The 16435-nt window shown below is 50.8% G+C and overlaps 5 protein-coding genes across 5 annotated transcripts, besides 2 other annotated features; 2 read left to right on the forward strand and 3 right to left on the reverse strand.

Moving 5' to 3' along the window:
• Positions 1–672: 672 nt before the first annotated feature.
• NFIA_058520 (putative AAA family ATPase) lies at positions 673–3261 on the forward strand (the record flags this gene model as incomplete). The annotated part of the gene is made up of 3 exons (XM_001258397.1): positions 673–762; positions 859–2965; positions 3041–3261. The coding sequence occupies 3 exons, from the start codon at positions 673–675 to the stop codon at positions 3259–3261; spliced, it is 2418 nt and encodes an 805-aa protein (XP_001258398.1).
• A 927-nt stretch (positions 3262–4188) lies between these two features.
• On the reverse strand, positions 4189–6173 carry NFIA_058530 (epsin; the record flags this gene model as incomplete). Its single annotated transcript, XM_001258398.1, has 4 exons — positions 4189–5522; positions 5600–5820; positions 5877–5946; positions 6101–6173. 4 exons carry the CDS (start codon positions 6171–6173, stop codon positions 4189–4191), a joined length of 1698 nt encoding a protein of 565 aa, XP_001258399.1.
• Positions 4763–4820: a microsatellite.
• Positions 4763–4821: a microsatellite.
• Positions 6174–7938: 1765 nt separating the features above from the next.
• On the reverse strand, positions 7939–9620 carry trpE (anthranilate synthase TRP2; the record flags this gene model as incomplete). The annotated part of the gene is made up of 3 exons (XM_001258399.1): positions 7939–9248; positions 9318–9391; positions 9463–9620. 3 exons carry the CDS (start codon positions 9618–9620, stop codon positions 7939–7941), a joined length of 1542 nt encoding a protein of 513 aa, XP_001258400.1.
• Positions 9621–10564: 944 nt separating this feature from the next.
• On the forward strand, positions 10565–11501 carry NFIA_058550 (uncharacterized protein; the record flags this gene model as incomplete). Its single annotated transcript, XM_001258400.1, has 2 exons — positions 10565–11091; positions 11159–11501. 2 exons carry the CDS (start codon positions 10565–10567, stop codon positions 11499–11501), a joined length of 870 nt encoding a protein of 289 aa, XP_001258401.1.
• Positions 11502–12028: 527 nt separating this feature from the next.
• NFIA_058560 (SIF2 family protein) lies at positions 12029–14208 on the reverse strand (the record flags this gene model as incomplete). Its single annotated transcript, XM_001258401.1, has 4 exons — positions 12029–13681; positions 13833–13933; positions 14035–14051; positions 14159–14208. 4 exons carry the CDS (start codon positions 14206–14208, stop codon positions 12029–12031), a joined length of 1821 nt encoding a protein of 606 aa, XP_001258402.1.
• Positions 14209–16435: the final 2227 nt, after the last annotated feature.

Genomic DNA, 16435 nt, shown 5'->3' on the forward strand with positions numbered 1-16435 from the left:
AAGGGCTTCTTTCATTGGAAACATACTTGAGGCGGCTCCTCTGACGAGATTTCTAAGACGAAAATGTGAGCTCCTAATTTAGATTGCTCTACTGCTTGACCGATGTATCCTGTATTTGTGCTGGCGTTGGGCATGCAGGAAAGCTTTCCCTGCGGTTATTAATTGGGACCTTCACTTGATCCCAGTACCTGGTTGGATATATGTACTCAATAGACGGAACGATTGGCCCAAGCTCATTCAAAAACTACATACTATATATAAACTTGATTGAAGAAGATCAAGGAGCTAGCAGATATCTGTCACAGTAACTAAGGTATTATTACTACGATGACAGTCGTAGTATCACCGTGGGGTAGTGTCTCCTCGATCCGGCGGACCAACGACGTCACGCGAGGAGAGACGAAAAATCAAATCAGCAATCCCATCAACTTCCAGCAACCCACCTGTTCGTCTGTTCTTCCCCAGACTCACTTGGCCATCGATTCCATCTTCCCCTTCCATCTGTCCATCCAATCCTTCATCCCTACTCTACCACGCCACCCGTACCGCCTCTGGACATCCCGACATCGCCCCCTCGGTTCCCGACAACCCTACAATTTCGCCTCCGCACTCCAATTGTGGTCGATCGCATGGCTGATGCGGGCGGGTCCTGCATTTCCGCCGGCGTGAATGATGCGCTCCAAGCCTGCTGCGTCTTCGCTGCAGAAGACGTACGATGAGTGCTACCTCTCGTGCTCCACGGCTGTATACTTTGAGGGGCAGGTCTGTCGCCCCCTCACTTCCTATCTCGGATTTATTCGCCCCATGTCAATTGATGTTTTCTATTGTCTGAGGTACTAATCTGCTCTGATATTCTAGAACAATGAAGATGAAGCTTTGAGAGCATGGCGCTCTGCTCTAGACACAATCTCTTACCACAACGCATACCGACTGTCGTCGACTTATACACCCAAGAACGAAACCGAAAAAGCGCTCCAAGATTCGATCCGCCAGCTAGAGCTCCAGTGCCGAGAGCGAGTCGATCTCTTGGAGGCTCTCCGTGAAAGCAGGAAGGAAGCACATGAGAAGGACAGTCCCACCACGAGCGGTGTCAGCCACCGATTCTTCAAAGGCAAATCGGCCTCAAAGTCACCTACTTCGAACACACCCGGTTGGATCGGAGACGGGACGGTACCTCCGGTGGATTATACGGACTTATCTCGACCGCCGCCGATCCCAGGACGTCCAGCACCGGTGACGCAGGCGAGTTCAGAATCGGTTATCCAAGACAGCAGCGTTGCGTCTGCGACTAGCCTACCGGCATTACGAATTCCATCGCATTCGTCCGGCAAAAACCAGTCCCGCAACTCGAGCCCCGAGAAACGGAAGACGATGCCTACCACACTGCGCAAGTCAGGCGGGCACAAGAAGCACAGCAAGAACAAGGATACTCTCCGGCGGAAGGATTTGCGGCCGGCTGCGTCTCAGGCTGCGGGTTTAGCCTGGGGGAACATCTACCGGCTTCCTTCAGCATCTGGGAATCTAGCAAGTGACGCCGCAATAACGTCCTCGCGGCAGAGCATCTCCAGTGACTCTGGGTTCCGGAAAGATTCCGGTCAGTTCAGGTCCCACTCCGGGGATGAGCTCGTGTCGAAGAAAAGCGTGGCAGACGACTCAGACGGCCGGGAGCCTCGACCTGTCCGGTCTGCGCGACGGACAAACAGTAACACAACCCCTGTGCCAACGCTAGCATCAACTCATCACTCCCCGGCTGGTGAGGTCCGGCAGCCGTCAGGCAGTCGGAGCAGGACGCTTGCCCAACCATCGTCGGAGCCTGTTGCCAACCCTCAGAGTAGTGCTAGGCCCTCCGTGAGACCCAAACCTGTTGCGCTCAGAGCTTCACCTCAGGATTCACAATCGAGCAATGTTGGCCCAACCTCATTCCCTGTCAGAAAAACGAGACCCGAGACCACAACGCGCATTTCGGACAACCCACAAAGGAAGGCCACATCGGGGTCTCGGATCAACTCCGCGTCGACAGGAAAGCCTGTCTCCCGAACCCAACCTGAGGATTTGAGTCCTTCCATGAGGCAACTGGAGATATCAGACAATTCTACTCGACGCAAACCACAACCTGCGCATACAGTTACACCGCCTTCAAGCGATCAAGAATCAACTGGTCCGAAGTCGATAGACGCGGACGAGGAACTAGAGGAAGAAGACGAAGACGAGGACAGTTCCATCACGGATATCATGAACAAACTGCCCAAGGGCATTGACCCTAATGCGGCCCGGCAGATCCTCAATGATATCGTCGTTCGAGGTGACGAGGTCCACTGGGATGATATTGCCGGACTGGACGCCGCCAAGAAAGCGCTCAAAGAAGCCGTTGTCTACCCGTTCCTTCGCCCGGATCTCTTCTCAGGGCTTCGTGAACCTGCTCGAGGGATGCTCTTGTTCGGTCCACCGGGGACAGGTAAGACGATGCTCGCTCGGGCGGTAGCCACGGAGTCGAAGTCGACCTTCTTCTCTGTCTCTGCGTCGACATTAACATCCAAGTGGCACGGCGAGAGCGAGAAGCTCGTTCGAGCGCTGTTTGGGCTCGCGAAAGCATTGGCTCCATCCATCATCTTCGTCGACGAGATCGACTCGCTCCTTTCATCGCGCTCGTCCGGAACAGAAAACGAAGCATCGCGGCGATCGAAGACGGAGTTTCTGATCCAGTGGTCGGACCTTCAACGAGCAGCAGCCGGCCGTGAGCCATCAACAAAGAGAGGCAGGGGAGACCCTAGTCGGGTCCTCGTCCTGGCAGCGACCAACATGCCTTGGGATATCGACGAAGCGGCTCGTCGACGGTTCGTCCGCAGACAGTACATCCCCCTGCCCGAGCACCATGTCCGCGACCAGCAGCTCCGCAAGCTCCTGAGCCATCAGGTGCACGAACTGGATGACGAGGACATTGAAGTCCTCGTTCATGTCACAGAGGGTAATTCCATCATCATCATTATTCCCCATCCCATTTCCTTATCTATCATACTCACATGATCAACAAAAATCACAGGCTTCTCCGGCTCCGACATCACCGCCCTCGCCAAAGACGCCGCCATGGGTCCTCTCCGCAACCTCGGCGAGGCCCTCCTCCACACCCCCATGGATCAAATCCGTCCCATCCGCTTCCAAGACTTCGAAGCCAGTCTCAAATCCATCAGACCCAGCGTCAGTCGCGACGGACTACGCGAATACGAGGAGTGGGCCAGGAAATTCGGCGAACGGGGCGGCTGATTTATCCCTTGTGCGCTTCACTCAGCATCTATCTTCTCTTTTGCAGGTCTCCGTAGGCGGATTCGATGCCTTGAGTCCATCGTACATGTTCCTCGGTCTTTGGTGTTTTCGCACAGCTTGTTTCGGCGCGGTCTTACTCGGGTGGTCTACATGTCATGTTATGGTTGGTTGTTCGGCTGGTTCGGTTTGAAGGGGTTCCTGGTGTATAGGCACATACATGGTATTGGTGGTACCGGAGGAGCGGGCGCTTTTCTGAAATGACTTTATAGTAACCCTGGCGTACATGGTTCAACTTGGTGATCTCGATGTTAGGGGCATGGATAAGGTAGGATTGGTGTCTCAGTTCTCGTCGTTACATTGGACTTTGCAGCTTTCTATGTTCAACGATCGATATCTAGAGATACTCTTGTGACCTCGAGGCCATAAGGTACTAACTTACTTATACTTACTAAAGGTATATAAAACTTATCTTCCACCTACGTTCAACGCAATCTCGAGCAAGTCATCTCAGTGGAGATATCATCTCATTGACAATAGAAAGTAATAGGTATGTAAGCGGTAGTAGGTATGGCGATAAAGACAAGTACATCACAAAGGGAAATGGTAGGCCAGAGACGGACAATAGAGGACAGGGTGAGCCAGGTCGAGGAATTAGGGAGTTGACGAGAGAATAAGTCGTGCATCTTGCCGACGAGCGACGAGCAAGATGGGGCCAAGAGGGAATAAGAAGTAGGCATCTCTTGTATATTCACAATGCCATCAAAGTAACGGAACATTCATCAACCCGGCCGAAGAAAAGAAGATCAGTAATCAGCGAAGGATGCTAAATATGAAGGGAGAAAAACAACCGTGGTATCCCAATCAACGAACATTTCCTCAAACCCAGAGTTGATGGAAAAAAGTAGACAGTTATCAACTGTGCGCACTTTACAAGTCGATCAGGCTGCCACCGGCCTGAGGCTGCTGCTGGTACGGCCGCTGAGTCGCCCAAGGGTTGTTCGAAGATTGAGCAAAGCCTGTCGACTGTGGGACAAATTGCTGCTGGTTATAGAAGGGGTTGTTGCCTGTGTGAGTGGCTCGCAGACGATCCAAACCCTGACCGGCAGAGTTGACGAAGGTGCCTGGAGCAGTATGCTGGGCCGGGATACGTAGATCGCCGACGTTGCCGAAAGTGTCCTGCCCCTCGCCGGTCGCTAGAAGAGCATTGAGACGGGCGTGGTGAGGATTGTTCGTTTGTGGCGGTGTGCTCTTGGGAGGTGCTGGGGCCTGGAAATTGGCGATAGGGTTAGGAGAGGAAGTAAACTGATTGGTCGCTCTTTCTTCCGCGAGCGTGTTAAGGGATGGAGGTCCCGTCGACGTATGGGGCCGAGTCTGGAATTGAGTGCGGGCAGCAAACGGGTTGTTGGACCCGGTAGGCATGGGTTGCAAGGCATTCGCTGTCTGGCCACCGCTCTGGGCCCATGGGTTGTTGCTACCTGCCGGCGAAACATTCTCCTGTGCTTGCTGTTGCTGCTGATACTGCTGGTACTGCTGCTGCTGCTGCTGCTGCTGCTGCTGCTGGGAGAATATGTCGGTGCCGTACGGATTGTTCGTGGTAAAAGCCGTTTGTTGAGGTTGGAGTGCCGCTTGTGGCTGTAAGAAGTTGTTCTGAAGCTGGCCATATGGGTTCTGATCGAATGCAGTTGGCTGATTTTGGAATCCATTGGCGTATCCGTTGGGTATTCCAGTGACCTGGTTTTGGAATCCGGTTGGCTGTGCGTATTGATTGTTCAAGTAACCGGTAGACAGAGGCTGTTGGGCGTTAATGGGGTTGCCAAACCAGTCGACAGCGCCTTGCTGCTGGTATCCCTGGTTATACCCGGTGGGCTGGGGTTGGGCCACGGGAGTATCGTCAAAGAGCGATTGGGCATTGCTCTCTTCCAGCTCCCGCTTCCGCAGTTCCTCTTCTTCCTTGCTCAACTTGATTGCCTTGGCCAGATCCTCATCTTCTTCTCCCATCATGGATTGCTTTTCCCGTCGTCTCCGCTCTTCCTCGGCTTCCGCCTTGCTCGCCTCGATAGCCAGGCGATACTCTATGTCGTCGTCATCGGCCGGTCGGCGACGCTCCCGTCGGTCGGGTCGGCGCGAAGGCTCGGGCCCATGGCTCTGGTACTCGTCCAGTCCATTCACCCGTGATTTCCAGAGCTTACGGTCGGATCGTTCACTGCGCAAACGGTCCTCATCGAGAATGAGAGTGGTAAGTTCCTTTGCCGCAACACGAACTGTATGAGACAGGAGATACCGATCGTTAGCAAAGAGTTACCCGGTCGCGCAAACACTCATCGCAGTGCCATCCTACCGTTCTGGCCAACATCCCTCCCGTCCTCATCCACGTATTGGAACTCGCGCAGCGTCTTGATAATGTAGACATTCTTTCGGGCCCACGTAACAACCAGCTCGGATCCTTCATGCAGGCAATAATCTAATACCTTCAACGACTTGAGAACATGGCGCCAATTTTTGCCCTTGTCGTTCAGTCGCTTATCGAGCATGTCCATAATCTCGTAGAAATCTGTCGGACTAGTCGTATCCGTCAGCCTGGATCCGGGTTATGCCGAAAGAAAACGGAATCATACCTGCTGAAGGTCATGGCAGCAATTTCTGCCATTTCGGTGCCCGTCGGGCCCCAAGGGTCATTGCTCGTCGCTGAATCAGGTCAGTACGAGTAGCATAAATGAAAAAGCACAGACATGTCATGAAGAAAGGAGAGATAGTAGCCTCATGGCCACCCCTCCAGACCCGATCGAGGAGAAGAGGCGAAGAGAGGAAAAGCAAGAAAAAGGAGTAAATCGAGACATACCATTTCGAACTTTGACTTGTACTGAAGAGTAACCCTTCGTTACGTTCTTCACGCTGCGGACAACTTTCGACATTTTGAATGGTGACTATGTATGAGGGTGAATCTGGTTCTAGATATTCCACACGAGCGCGGTCCCGATTCTTGCGGGGGAAACGAGGCGCCGGGATCGCGAATTGGTCGCCTTTGCGTTGGTCGGGGGATGGGACTATTTGATGTTGTATGATGGAAATCAAGACGATATTGGAGTGTCTTGGAGGGAGACCAGGTAGTTGTTCTTGAATAGCTCGTAGAGATAGATGGCGTGGTCGTCGACTTTCTCCTTAATCCTTATCGCACGGCCCAAGCAGGACAGGCGGTGGTGTATGTAAGCCGCGTGCGGGATTCCAGTCACTGAATGCGCCGCAATTATTCTGGCGAGGGGGAGTGTCGGCGCTGGAAATGAGGATAAAGGGTCAAGGAAGCAGGAAGCGATCGGGTGGTAGAGGAAGTTTGTCTGGTGGAAATATTATTTGACCTCCAGCGCCTCCGGACGAAGCAGAAAGATGAACGTGGAGGAAGAGGGAAGAGGAGAGAGAGAGGGGAGCCGGGCGGGTCAGCAAGTTTGGGCCTTTGGGTTTGGTTCCGGCAAGATTCTGATGACGAATTGGGCGGCGGGTGGCAGTGGCAGTGGCCACAGTAGGAGCACTCTCTTTATGCACGGCAGGATAAAGAACTTTTTTGAGAATGTTGTCAATAAGAGGAATTGGGTGTTTTTGCTTTGGAATTCTGAACAGTGTCAATGGAATAATCTTGCTTGCAAAAGAAAGGGCTGGTTGATTACCTTGTGAGGCTTCGGGTTCAATCCATACAAGTACTATCAATTGCACAACAACCACAATAGGAGAACCAGAATCGAGGCAATTGATTGATTGACGAACTTAACCCCTGCAGCAAAGTTGAAAGAAGAGTGAAGCATCCAAAGAAGCAGAGACTACTGTATGGACGAGGTCAAGCACTGCCCATATATCAGTGAAGGCAGCAGCACGGAAGTGTGGAGTAAGACCGGGCAGTGGCCGGACGATTAATTAATATAATCATTAGTTAAATAGAGAGGTGAGTTTGATTCCCTCATCTCTCTGGGTTTGTACATTATTGGTGAATCCTGTATGGTCATATAAGCAGTAGTGGCTGGTCAATATCATCCTCTCGCTACATATATCCAAAATCACCAGACCACAACTTTCTATCCTGTGCTCAGTTCACCAACTAAGTCAACAATTTATCCTTCTAGCACGAATACCCAACATCCTTCTGTTGCCCAGCCACACCGCAGACCCCGAAGACAAAGACATATCGCCCCCGAGTCCGAGACTGCAATACCACTCTACCTACTTCTCGTGGCAAACCGGCCGCGTACGCCTTGGACTTGGCATCAACCATCAGTCAATGAAGAACCACGAGCTATAGTTTCTACCTTGGTCCAATGGATCCTAAATGAAACAGTTTTGTTCACTATATCTACTTTTGTGGCGGTGCTTCTCATCGTCCATGATTGTGAAATGAAAGCAAAGACACCTGAGCATCTCCATCTACGTCATCGTAGGCCGATTCGGCTAAATTCCTGGATTCTGGAACACTTCCTGAAACGTATGATAGCTGAAACCTTGGCATGTATCCATGGTAGATCTGTTTACATATCGAGGACGATCTTAAGCAGGAAGCGAAGAGATACCAGAGGTTGAAGAACAATCAAGTCGGAGTATGCATTACATGCTTCAAATCGTGATCAATTGTATCTATCAACTTATCATATCCGTCTAGTCATCCCACTTCTGAATAGCCCTAAAACACCTCTCTCCCTACGACTGCTCCATGCTCAGATATTTGTCCTCGGCACCCTTGATGCACTGGATGTTGGCACCTAGCTTGTTCAGCGTCTCGACGTACTCATCATACGGATCCGAGTCAAAGACGATGCCACCGCCGGCTTGCAAATAGGCAACTCCGTCCTTGAGAAGCATCGTCCGGAGTGCGATGCACGTATCCATTGCACCAGGCACCAGGTTCGCCCCGTCAGCGCTCGAGCTATCGAATCCGAAGTAGCCCACCGCGCCCGCGTAGACTCCGCGCTTCTCGCCCTCAAGCTCAGCGATCAACTGCATCGCTCGAACCTTGGGGGCACCGGACACAGTCCCCGCAGGGAAGATGGACCGGAACGCATCGAAGCGCGTCTTGTCCGGCCGTAGAATCCCCGACACTTGTGACACAAGATGCTGGACGTGCGAGAATTTTTCCACCACCATCAGCCGGTCGACCTGAGTTGTCGTAGGATCACAGACCCGGTTGACATCGTTGCGCGCCAAATCAACCAGCATGACGTGCTCGGCGCGGTCCTTCAGACTGCCCCTCAACTCGGCGGCCAGAGCGTCGTCCTCCTCGGGAGACTTGCCGCGCTTTACCGTTCCCGCAATGGGGTGGGTGATGATCCTGCCTTTCTCCTCCTTTGCGAGGAGCTCCGGACTCGCTCCGACAAGCTGGAATTCTTCACAGTCGATATAGAAAAGATAAGGGGACGGATTGACGGTGCGCAAATGACGGAAGAGATTGAAAGGATGCAAGGAAGTGGGACGTGACAGGCGCTGCGACGGCACGGTCTGGAAGATGTCCCCCTTGGAGATATGTTCCTTCAGTCTGGTCACATGCCGCTCATATCCTTCCCTACCAATGTTGGATGTGTATTCTTGGTTCGGAATGATCGGGCCCTGAGGAGGGAGGGGACATTCTGGCCTCAGCAACAAGTCGATGGTCTGCTGGAGCGCCTCTTGGCCTTTACGGTATTCCGCTTCAAGTTCCGAATCGGTGCCCGAAATAGGAATGTATGTTACGACCTTGATGACCTGGAAGAAATGGTCGAAGGCGACAATGGTCTTGAACATCATAAAAAGTGACTCGGGAATCCCCAGCACATCCTTGAGTGGCCGAGCCGTCTTGGGCTCAAAGTATCGAACACAGTCATACCCCACATATCCGATGGCTCCTCCGGTGAGCGGTGGGAGTATCAACCCGGGGACTGTCGCAACACGAAACTGCGAAAGCTCTTCTTCAAGGATGGGGAGAGGATCGCACTCGGGGCCATGACCTGGCCCAGTCTTGAGAACTTTATACGGCTCTGTGAAGGAAGACACAGTCAGCAAAACAGTCCAGACTCTCAGAGTGACTCCGGGAAATAACACCGTACCTGCGCCGACGAAACTATATCTTCCAATTGTCTCCGTAGTAGCAGCACTCTCATAGAGAAATGATAATTTCGATCTACTCATCGATCGAACCACCTAGTCAGCGCTGTCCGTTACACCAAAAGGCCCGGACAATCCACGACTCACTTCTCAGCAATCTTCAGGTAAGCTAATGTGGGCGTCAACAGATCGGCCGGTATACTAGCAGTCAACGGCAGCAGATTTGGAGGGTATTTTGCTGTTCTCGAGTTGTTGATCACATCTCTGGCTGTCTCAAGGGACGGCACAATGGTAGTCTGAGTCATCGGACAGTCGTCAGCAATTGGCATCGACCGGGATCGCAAATAGCAGAATAGAAAACAAAGTTCAAGAAAACTAGTCTGAACAGTATATACTCACAGAGGGCGCCATCCTCTCGGTGATAATTCTGATGGGTTTGCGTGCCGGAGGGAAAAGGCTCTCTGCGGGGGTTTGAAAGTGCCGGCGACGGGGAAAATAATGCGCACGGAGTTAAACACGGTTCCGCCGATAGTGGTGGTGGTGGTTATGAAGGTGGATGAGTATGATGAGTAGTACGAAGTATTGCCAGCGACAGCACTTTTCGACAGCTGACACAGATTATCAGAGGGTCAGAGAGGTAAGAAAAGAGGAATTGAGACCTTTGAAAAGAGTAAATAGGCCTATCCTTGCTTAAATACGACTTGTCAGCAGCCTCGAGAACTGGTCAATAGACTAATAGGTGATTGGTGCAGAGTGGTCTAGCGTTGACTATACCTAGAATTATGGAGCCATGTTGTTTTTGCATGGTAATAGACTAATAGATAGTTAGTGGGTAAAGGTACCTTAGGTAACTGGGACTACTGACGATTCAGATACTGACCGTCTATTTTCTGACTGCTCTTCACATGATCCGCCATATTTCTTATTCCCTCCCCCTTACTGCGAACTCCTTTTGTCTCTGATGACGCTCAAACTACGACTGAATTTATCCAAGTTCAATTTTTGTCAATACTAGTCGAGTCTCTCTACCTTCGCACCGCATAGCATCTCAAGTTGTCGGAAGCACCTTTCTGTCAAGGTCAGCGGGCTTGATTCAGGGTTTCGATCAGCCTTAAATGTCCTTGTATTCCCCTTGCGTTTCGTACGAGAGATCTAGCAATTGGATTGGACAGACGGCAAATTCGTACCCCCTATGTACGTCTAGTCTAGACAACAAAGTACATGCATACAAACAGCGAATCATAATGCCATGGAGACATCACACCCGATCCCCGATACCCACGAGTGTGATGCGTATTTGACAGTGAATCACACCCTTAGTCCCAAGCTTGCAGAAGAGTTCCCTGCGGAGGGAATCACGCCCGTTTCAGACCGCCTGGCAAGATTGGCTTTCTTATCGGAAAATGCGCGCTTTTCGGAAGAGCAAAATATTATTCTGAGCAGCTGCCTTGACAGCATTGAATCCATTTTCGATCCACGCCCAGGACTGACCCAAGAAATTGCCCGATGCCGTCCCAAAAGTGTCTGCACGGAATGCGCGAAAGCCGTTACTCCTGATGTTCCAAGCACTCGTCATTATAATACCGACGTTGGAATTTCCAGCACCAAAAAGGCATCTATCAAGGAGCTGACAAGCGTCCTCAATAAAATCACCGAACTCAGTGAAGAGTTCAAGAAACGCAGAAGAGAGTCGCTGCAAATTTATGATCTTTGTGACCGGGAAATTCGAAGAATGACACGGAGCATATCTGTACTGGAACACGACGTGCATGAATTGTGAGCGGTATCTTGACCGAAACATTTTGTCGTACGCCCCAAATTGACCAATATGATTCCCCTGCAGGCAGAAGGAACTCTGGGAAGAGACAGCGGAGCTTGAAGGGCTTCAAGGTACAGTTAATGGGTTGGTCAGCTGGGTTGAAGCTTGGCAAGAACAGCATGACCAGGTAACCGCGTCTAGGTCGCATAAAACTGGGCGAAGGCAATGGACTCGACGTAAGACGGAAAAATGCAACGAGGAGACTATCGGGGCACTTCTTGAGGGTATACGCGCTTGGACGCGTGGATGGAGAGATGTCGAAGAAGCATATCGCATACGAGAAAGAGAACGCAGGTTGAGAATGGAAGGTAGACAAAGACAGCAGCTCGAAGACATCCCAGAGCACAGCACCTCTGGAACCCTCTGAGATCGGAGTTCGCGAAGACAAATTTACCTGTGTTGGAAGAGGAAAGAATAAGCCGCGCCCAGTGCGCCAATCACCTTGATATTGCCACATAACCCGAAGGAGAAGGCTGAGCCACCATGCACCATATAGTTCATGCTATCAGGGTATAAGTGTAAAAGTAGATGATTCACGAAGGGTGAAGTAGATACTCGTAAATTGTCGCCAGCGGTCAAGCTTGAAATGATGGTAGCCAGACGCGGTTATGCAGCGAACTGCGTAGTTGTAGACTTTCAGAAGGGTCGCAAACAAAGCGGGTGTCCCCAGTGGGACACCACCTATCCTCACTGATTGCCGGATGTGGTAGCAAGCTCATCAACCTGCAATCGTCCCCATTGGACACAGGATATGCTATCATGAGCTGTATGTTCGGGTTGAAAAAGTCTTGCGGTGCGTCGAGCCATGAAGTCTCTTCGCCCGTTGACAAACGACGGTCAATTCAACGTTGTAGATTGATTACTGCCAACTGTTTTGACATCTTCAGTATATGGTTAAAAACTGACCAGAGGTAAGAGACACACCTGTTTTGCGAAACCGAATGCAAGCTTCTTACCATCGGTATCCCACGAAAGGGAGCGATCTGGCAGCGACCCCACGGCCCCATTTTGACCGTTGGCCGCATGATCTGCTTCTCCTTCTGACTTTGCTTTATCGGAGCCGGGTACGACCCAAGTAGCCATCGCGGTACCTCCTCTCTCTGCATTCCAGATAAACAATCTGTCGCGGCTGGCAGCAGCAACGGCGTAACCGTCAGGTGAGAAACAGGCGGCCAGAGCTGGCATTGACTGACCGAGGACCAGGCGATGAAGACAGATAAACCGTTTTGCTTCTAGGTCAATTTGCCAGATCTTGACTGCACCGTCGGTGGATGCGGAGGCAAGAACGACAGAATGACCAAGCTGGGTCTTTTCATATGATTCGGGATGAGGACGCATCTCAATAAACGTGATATCTCCTTGGTGCGCGTCGTCGAGATACATATCATGCGTTGGCACCCAGAATGCAGCAGTATCAGATGATGCAGCCACTGCCACAGGGGAGGAGCCGGAGTTGGCACAGCGAACGAAGGACCAAACTCTGTCTGATTCGCCCCATGAGAAAGTCTTGGCGATACGAATGCTGGAGTCCACATCGCACTGGTAAACTACATTGTGACCGCTAACATAGGCCTGTTTGTGCCCGAGCCAGCTAAGGTCATAGATCGAACCATCCACCACTTGAGGAGGAGGAAACTCATCTGGTCGTAATGAGTCATCCCAGATTGCCAGCTCGGAAATCTTGCTATCCGATGCTACTACAATCAAATAGGAGCTATTATCGGCCCAGTGGAGTCCAGTGATCATGCGTGGTACTTCTGGAAGGAGGTCAACAGCGTTTCCAGCCACATCGTACATGGTAATGGAGCCTCGCATGTCGTTGTAGGTGGCTACAGCAAACTTGTGGCCTTTGGGATGCCACGCAACGGCCGAGACGCAATTGCCGTCCCCTCTGCTTTCGACCAACTTCTCCTGCACCGGACCGGAGGAGGTAGATTGTAACCTCCACAAACTGCAGAACGTATCTCCAGCTGCAAGGACAGTGGTGGGATCATTCGGCCGCCACAAGGTTCTGGTCACGTGACCATCTCCAGCCACATTCAGGATGGTGGTGTTCGGGCTGAGGTCAGCAGCCTTGGCGGGACTAATCTGGACGCCCACGCTGTGGCCCGTTGTCAGCGTGAAGGTTGGCGCCGCGGCTGCTTCCTGCTCCTGCAGGTCTGGTCGTACATCCATGTTCACGTCACCATCGCCATCCACGTTCGTTTCGGCGGGCGATGGTGACGGGGCAACAGTCAGTTTTTTTTCTGTTTCCACGTCATTAGTGTCTACGTCCATAGGGACTCCATCACCGTTGACTTCTCCGCGATCGCTTTTCCGAGCTTTTTTGACAGTAGCGGGCGGCATTTGGGGGCCACCAGCCTCGGCCGTCGGGTGACCATTACTCACGCCGCCTTCTCGCGCGGCTTTGCTTGTAGACAAGTCAGGCGCTTGGTCGGTGCCGGTACCCGCCTCTTCTGGACCAGCTTGGCCTTTATGCGTTTCTAGCTCTAGCGACACCGGTCCGAAGAAATATTTTGAAGGTGTAAATGGTGTTGGATTCCCATCCTGTAAGCAAAGATTAGAGATCTTCGACAATAAATTTTTTGAGGAAGACCGAAAAATTTTTTTTTTATAAAGGGGCGGGATGTTTTCAACAGCAGAAACATGCCTTGTCAATGGACTGCTCGAGTTCGTAATATTGAAGTCCCTTTTGAACCAGAGATACCAGTGCGTGCGTTCGAATGTAGGGAGCAAACGGCAAGCTCTGCGGATCATGGTTCCATGCGCGCTGCAGCGTCACTGCAGCTTCACCATGGCCTGGATACGAAGTTAGTTCAAGATTTTTGGATATGGATTCGCCTTTTGCGAGATATCTGCTTTAATGGCGAGAGAGCGAAGTCTAAGCTGTGAACACCAACCTGATTCTTGAAGATACCTAATGCGTGTTAGTGTCCTGGCAATGTGAGAAATCCACCATCATGGTAGGATTGTGTGGCCGTAGAGGATGGGAATCAAAGGTCGGCAAGGGTGATCAGCACATACCTCCATATTAAGTAATTAACGTGATGTGATGTGAGGTCGGGATGTGCCATTGTTACATGCGAAGCAACGAGATGCAGAATCCGCTCGCATGCCAGGATTTGAGAATATCCAGAATAAAAAGGTCCTCAACTGGAGAAGAAGGAGAAGATCAAAGGATGGCGCGGTACAATGGGCTTGCGAGATTCAAGATCCGAAGGATTGACTGGGTGGGCCAGTAAAACAAAAGAAGGTTCCTTAGGTTCCTTTCGCCGATTTTCCTACCCTGCGAACTTTAAGGTGGGAGGCGCGGAGTCCTTTTTTGGGGTTCAAGAGGAGAGGCTCGATTGGGCCAGATGCAGCCAAGACTGTGACAAGGGAGAAGTAATGATGAGGAAGAAGACGAAGGAAAATAAGAATGAGTTTCAGGAACAACGCCAATAGAAGTGATGAGGAAGGGGCTCGTGAATGAAGATGTAAGGAACCAATAATAAGTAATAGGTACCAGATGTTCCTCCTCAAACCTGTACCTAGACAAGCTAATGCGAGTGTTGGCAAAGAGCAAGAGATGTAGGTAAGTGAAACTAGTCCTGTGCTTGCGTAAGAAAGAATATTTCTTCCGTTGCAGAACAGTAAGAGATAAGAATGATTAATGAAAATAATAATGAATAAAAACGGAGGTCATGAGACGGAACAGAATTGAGAGCAATGTGTGGCTCAAGGATTGCAGGCCCGCTAGTACTCCGTAGTGAACTGCAGAGGTTGGGACTGCACACTGTGGAGGAACTTCTGTCAAGAAAGAAGTTGGATCCAGATTCCAGATCGTTGCTGACTGTCCACTAAGACAAAGATTGCAAACTGCAAAAGGGTAAACGTCCTTGTGAAGAAGAAAGAAGAGGAAAAGGAAGATCGGGTAGGTATTTTTGCCTACCTAGGCGGCTCTAAGCCTGGGGGACTTGCTGCTTAAAGTTTCAGTTTCCAGCCAGACTCCAGTGGTAAGGTCACTGGGTTAGGCTAACCGCGTCCAGTCCAACATTCGAAGTCAAAAGTTCAAGAATCAAAAAGGCATGGAGACATGATGGGGCTTGTCTCTCGTTGTGGCGTTTAGCCCACAATTCCACCATCTGGCTTAGGCTAGGATTACACTAGCGCATAGCGTGCCAGTCAGAGAACCCACCAGCCCCTTGGGACTTTACGCTTTTGGGTATTTATCTAGCTAAGGCAACTAGGTAAACTTCTGACGGCCAAATGATCGTCTAGGGCGTCTTTCTTTTATTTTATTTTTTTTTTCTGGTTCGTTGGTTTGTCCATTGGGGATCTAGGGTCAGCGCTTCCAGCCTAAACCTTTTCTTCATCTACGGAGTAGATACAGCTATCTTTGTAATTTCACTGCCCGCAATGTAATCCCTCGATGTTGCTGCTTGTGGTGGATATTGTGCAGATATACTCCATATACTACGGAGCATTACAAGTCATGTATATAAGGTACCGAGAATGAACCATTTCCTGTGGAGTGCCCTTCCAGGTGCTCAATTCGGTGCTCCTGTCGAAGCTCTGGAAAAACTTCCTCTGCACCTCCACTTGATGAGACTGGTCAACAGATCGTAAAGCGCAGCCAGCCGTGCAAGTCAGTCCTGACATAGCCAAGGTGCGGGACATGCTTACAGTTTCCCGAGGCACAAAGGAAAAGCATCACGTCAATAGTACTCATCCTGAGGAAAGGCGGCTAGCTGTGAACCGTAATCGATGGGCTGGTCCATTCGACAAGAAGTAGACGACAATGAGTTTTCGTTCTTAATATATCTCTACGCGTAATGCCAAAGATGTCATATACCGACCGGCAAACGTGGGTGGTGCAGGTGGACAGCATCCATCTTGCTCCGTCGGATTTGATAGAAAGTCTTGACAAAGACTGAACAATAAAGGTTATTGGCAGTTCATTCAAGCTACTGTATTCGGTAGACACTATTGCTACATGCAACTTGACATAAGCCGAATACTTGCGTCGGTTTGTATCCTCATTGTGCGGGTACGACGATTATGACCACCTTGCAGACCAGGTCCATCTATGTCCTATCCACTCCTTGTCATCGATCATTATTCTAGGTTTCATAACCATTGTTATTAAAACCAACTGTCCGCCAATTCTCAGAGATAGGAGCCAGATTTATTCAAGCTAAAGCCACTCATCCAATCATTAAACGCGATCCAAAGGTCCAAAAGGCGCTCAATCTCCCTGTCCGACGTGCACTTGTCCGATCGACCGCCTTTCTTGTAAAGTCCTGCCTACGGTACGACATC

Source organism: Aspergillus fischeri, genomic scaffold (assembly GCF_000149645.3).
Source record: "Aspergillus fischeri NRRL 181 1099437636266 genomic scaffold, whole genome shotgun sequence".
Lineage (NCBI taxonomy): Eukaryota > Fungi > Ascomycota > Eurotiomycetes > Eurotiales > Aspergillaceae > Aspergillus > Aspergillus fischeri.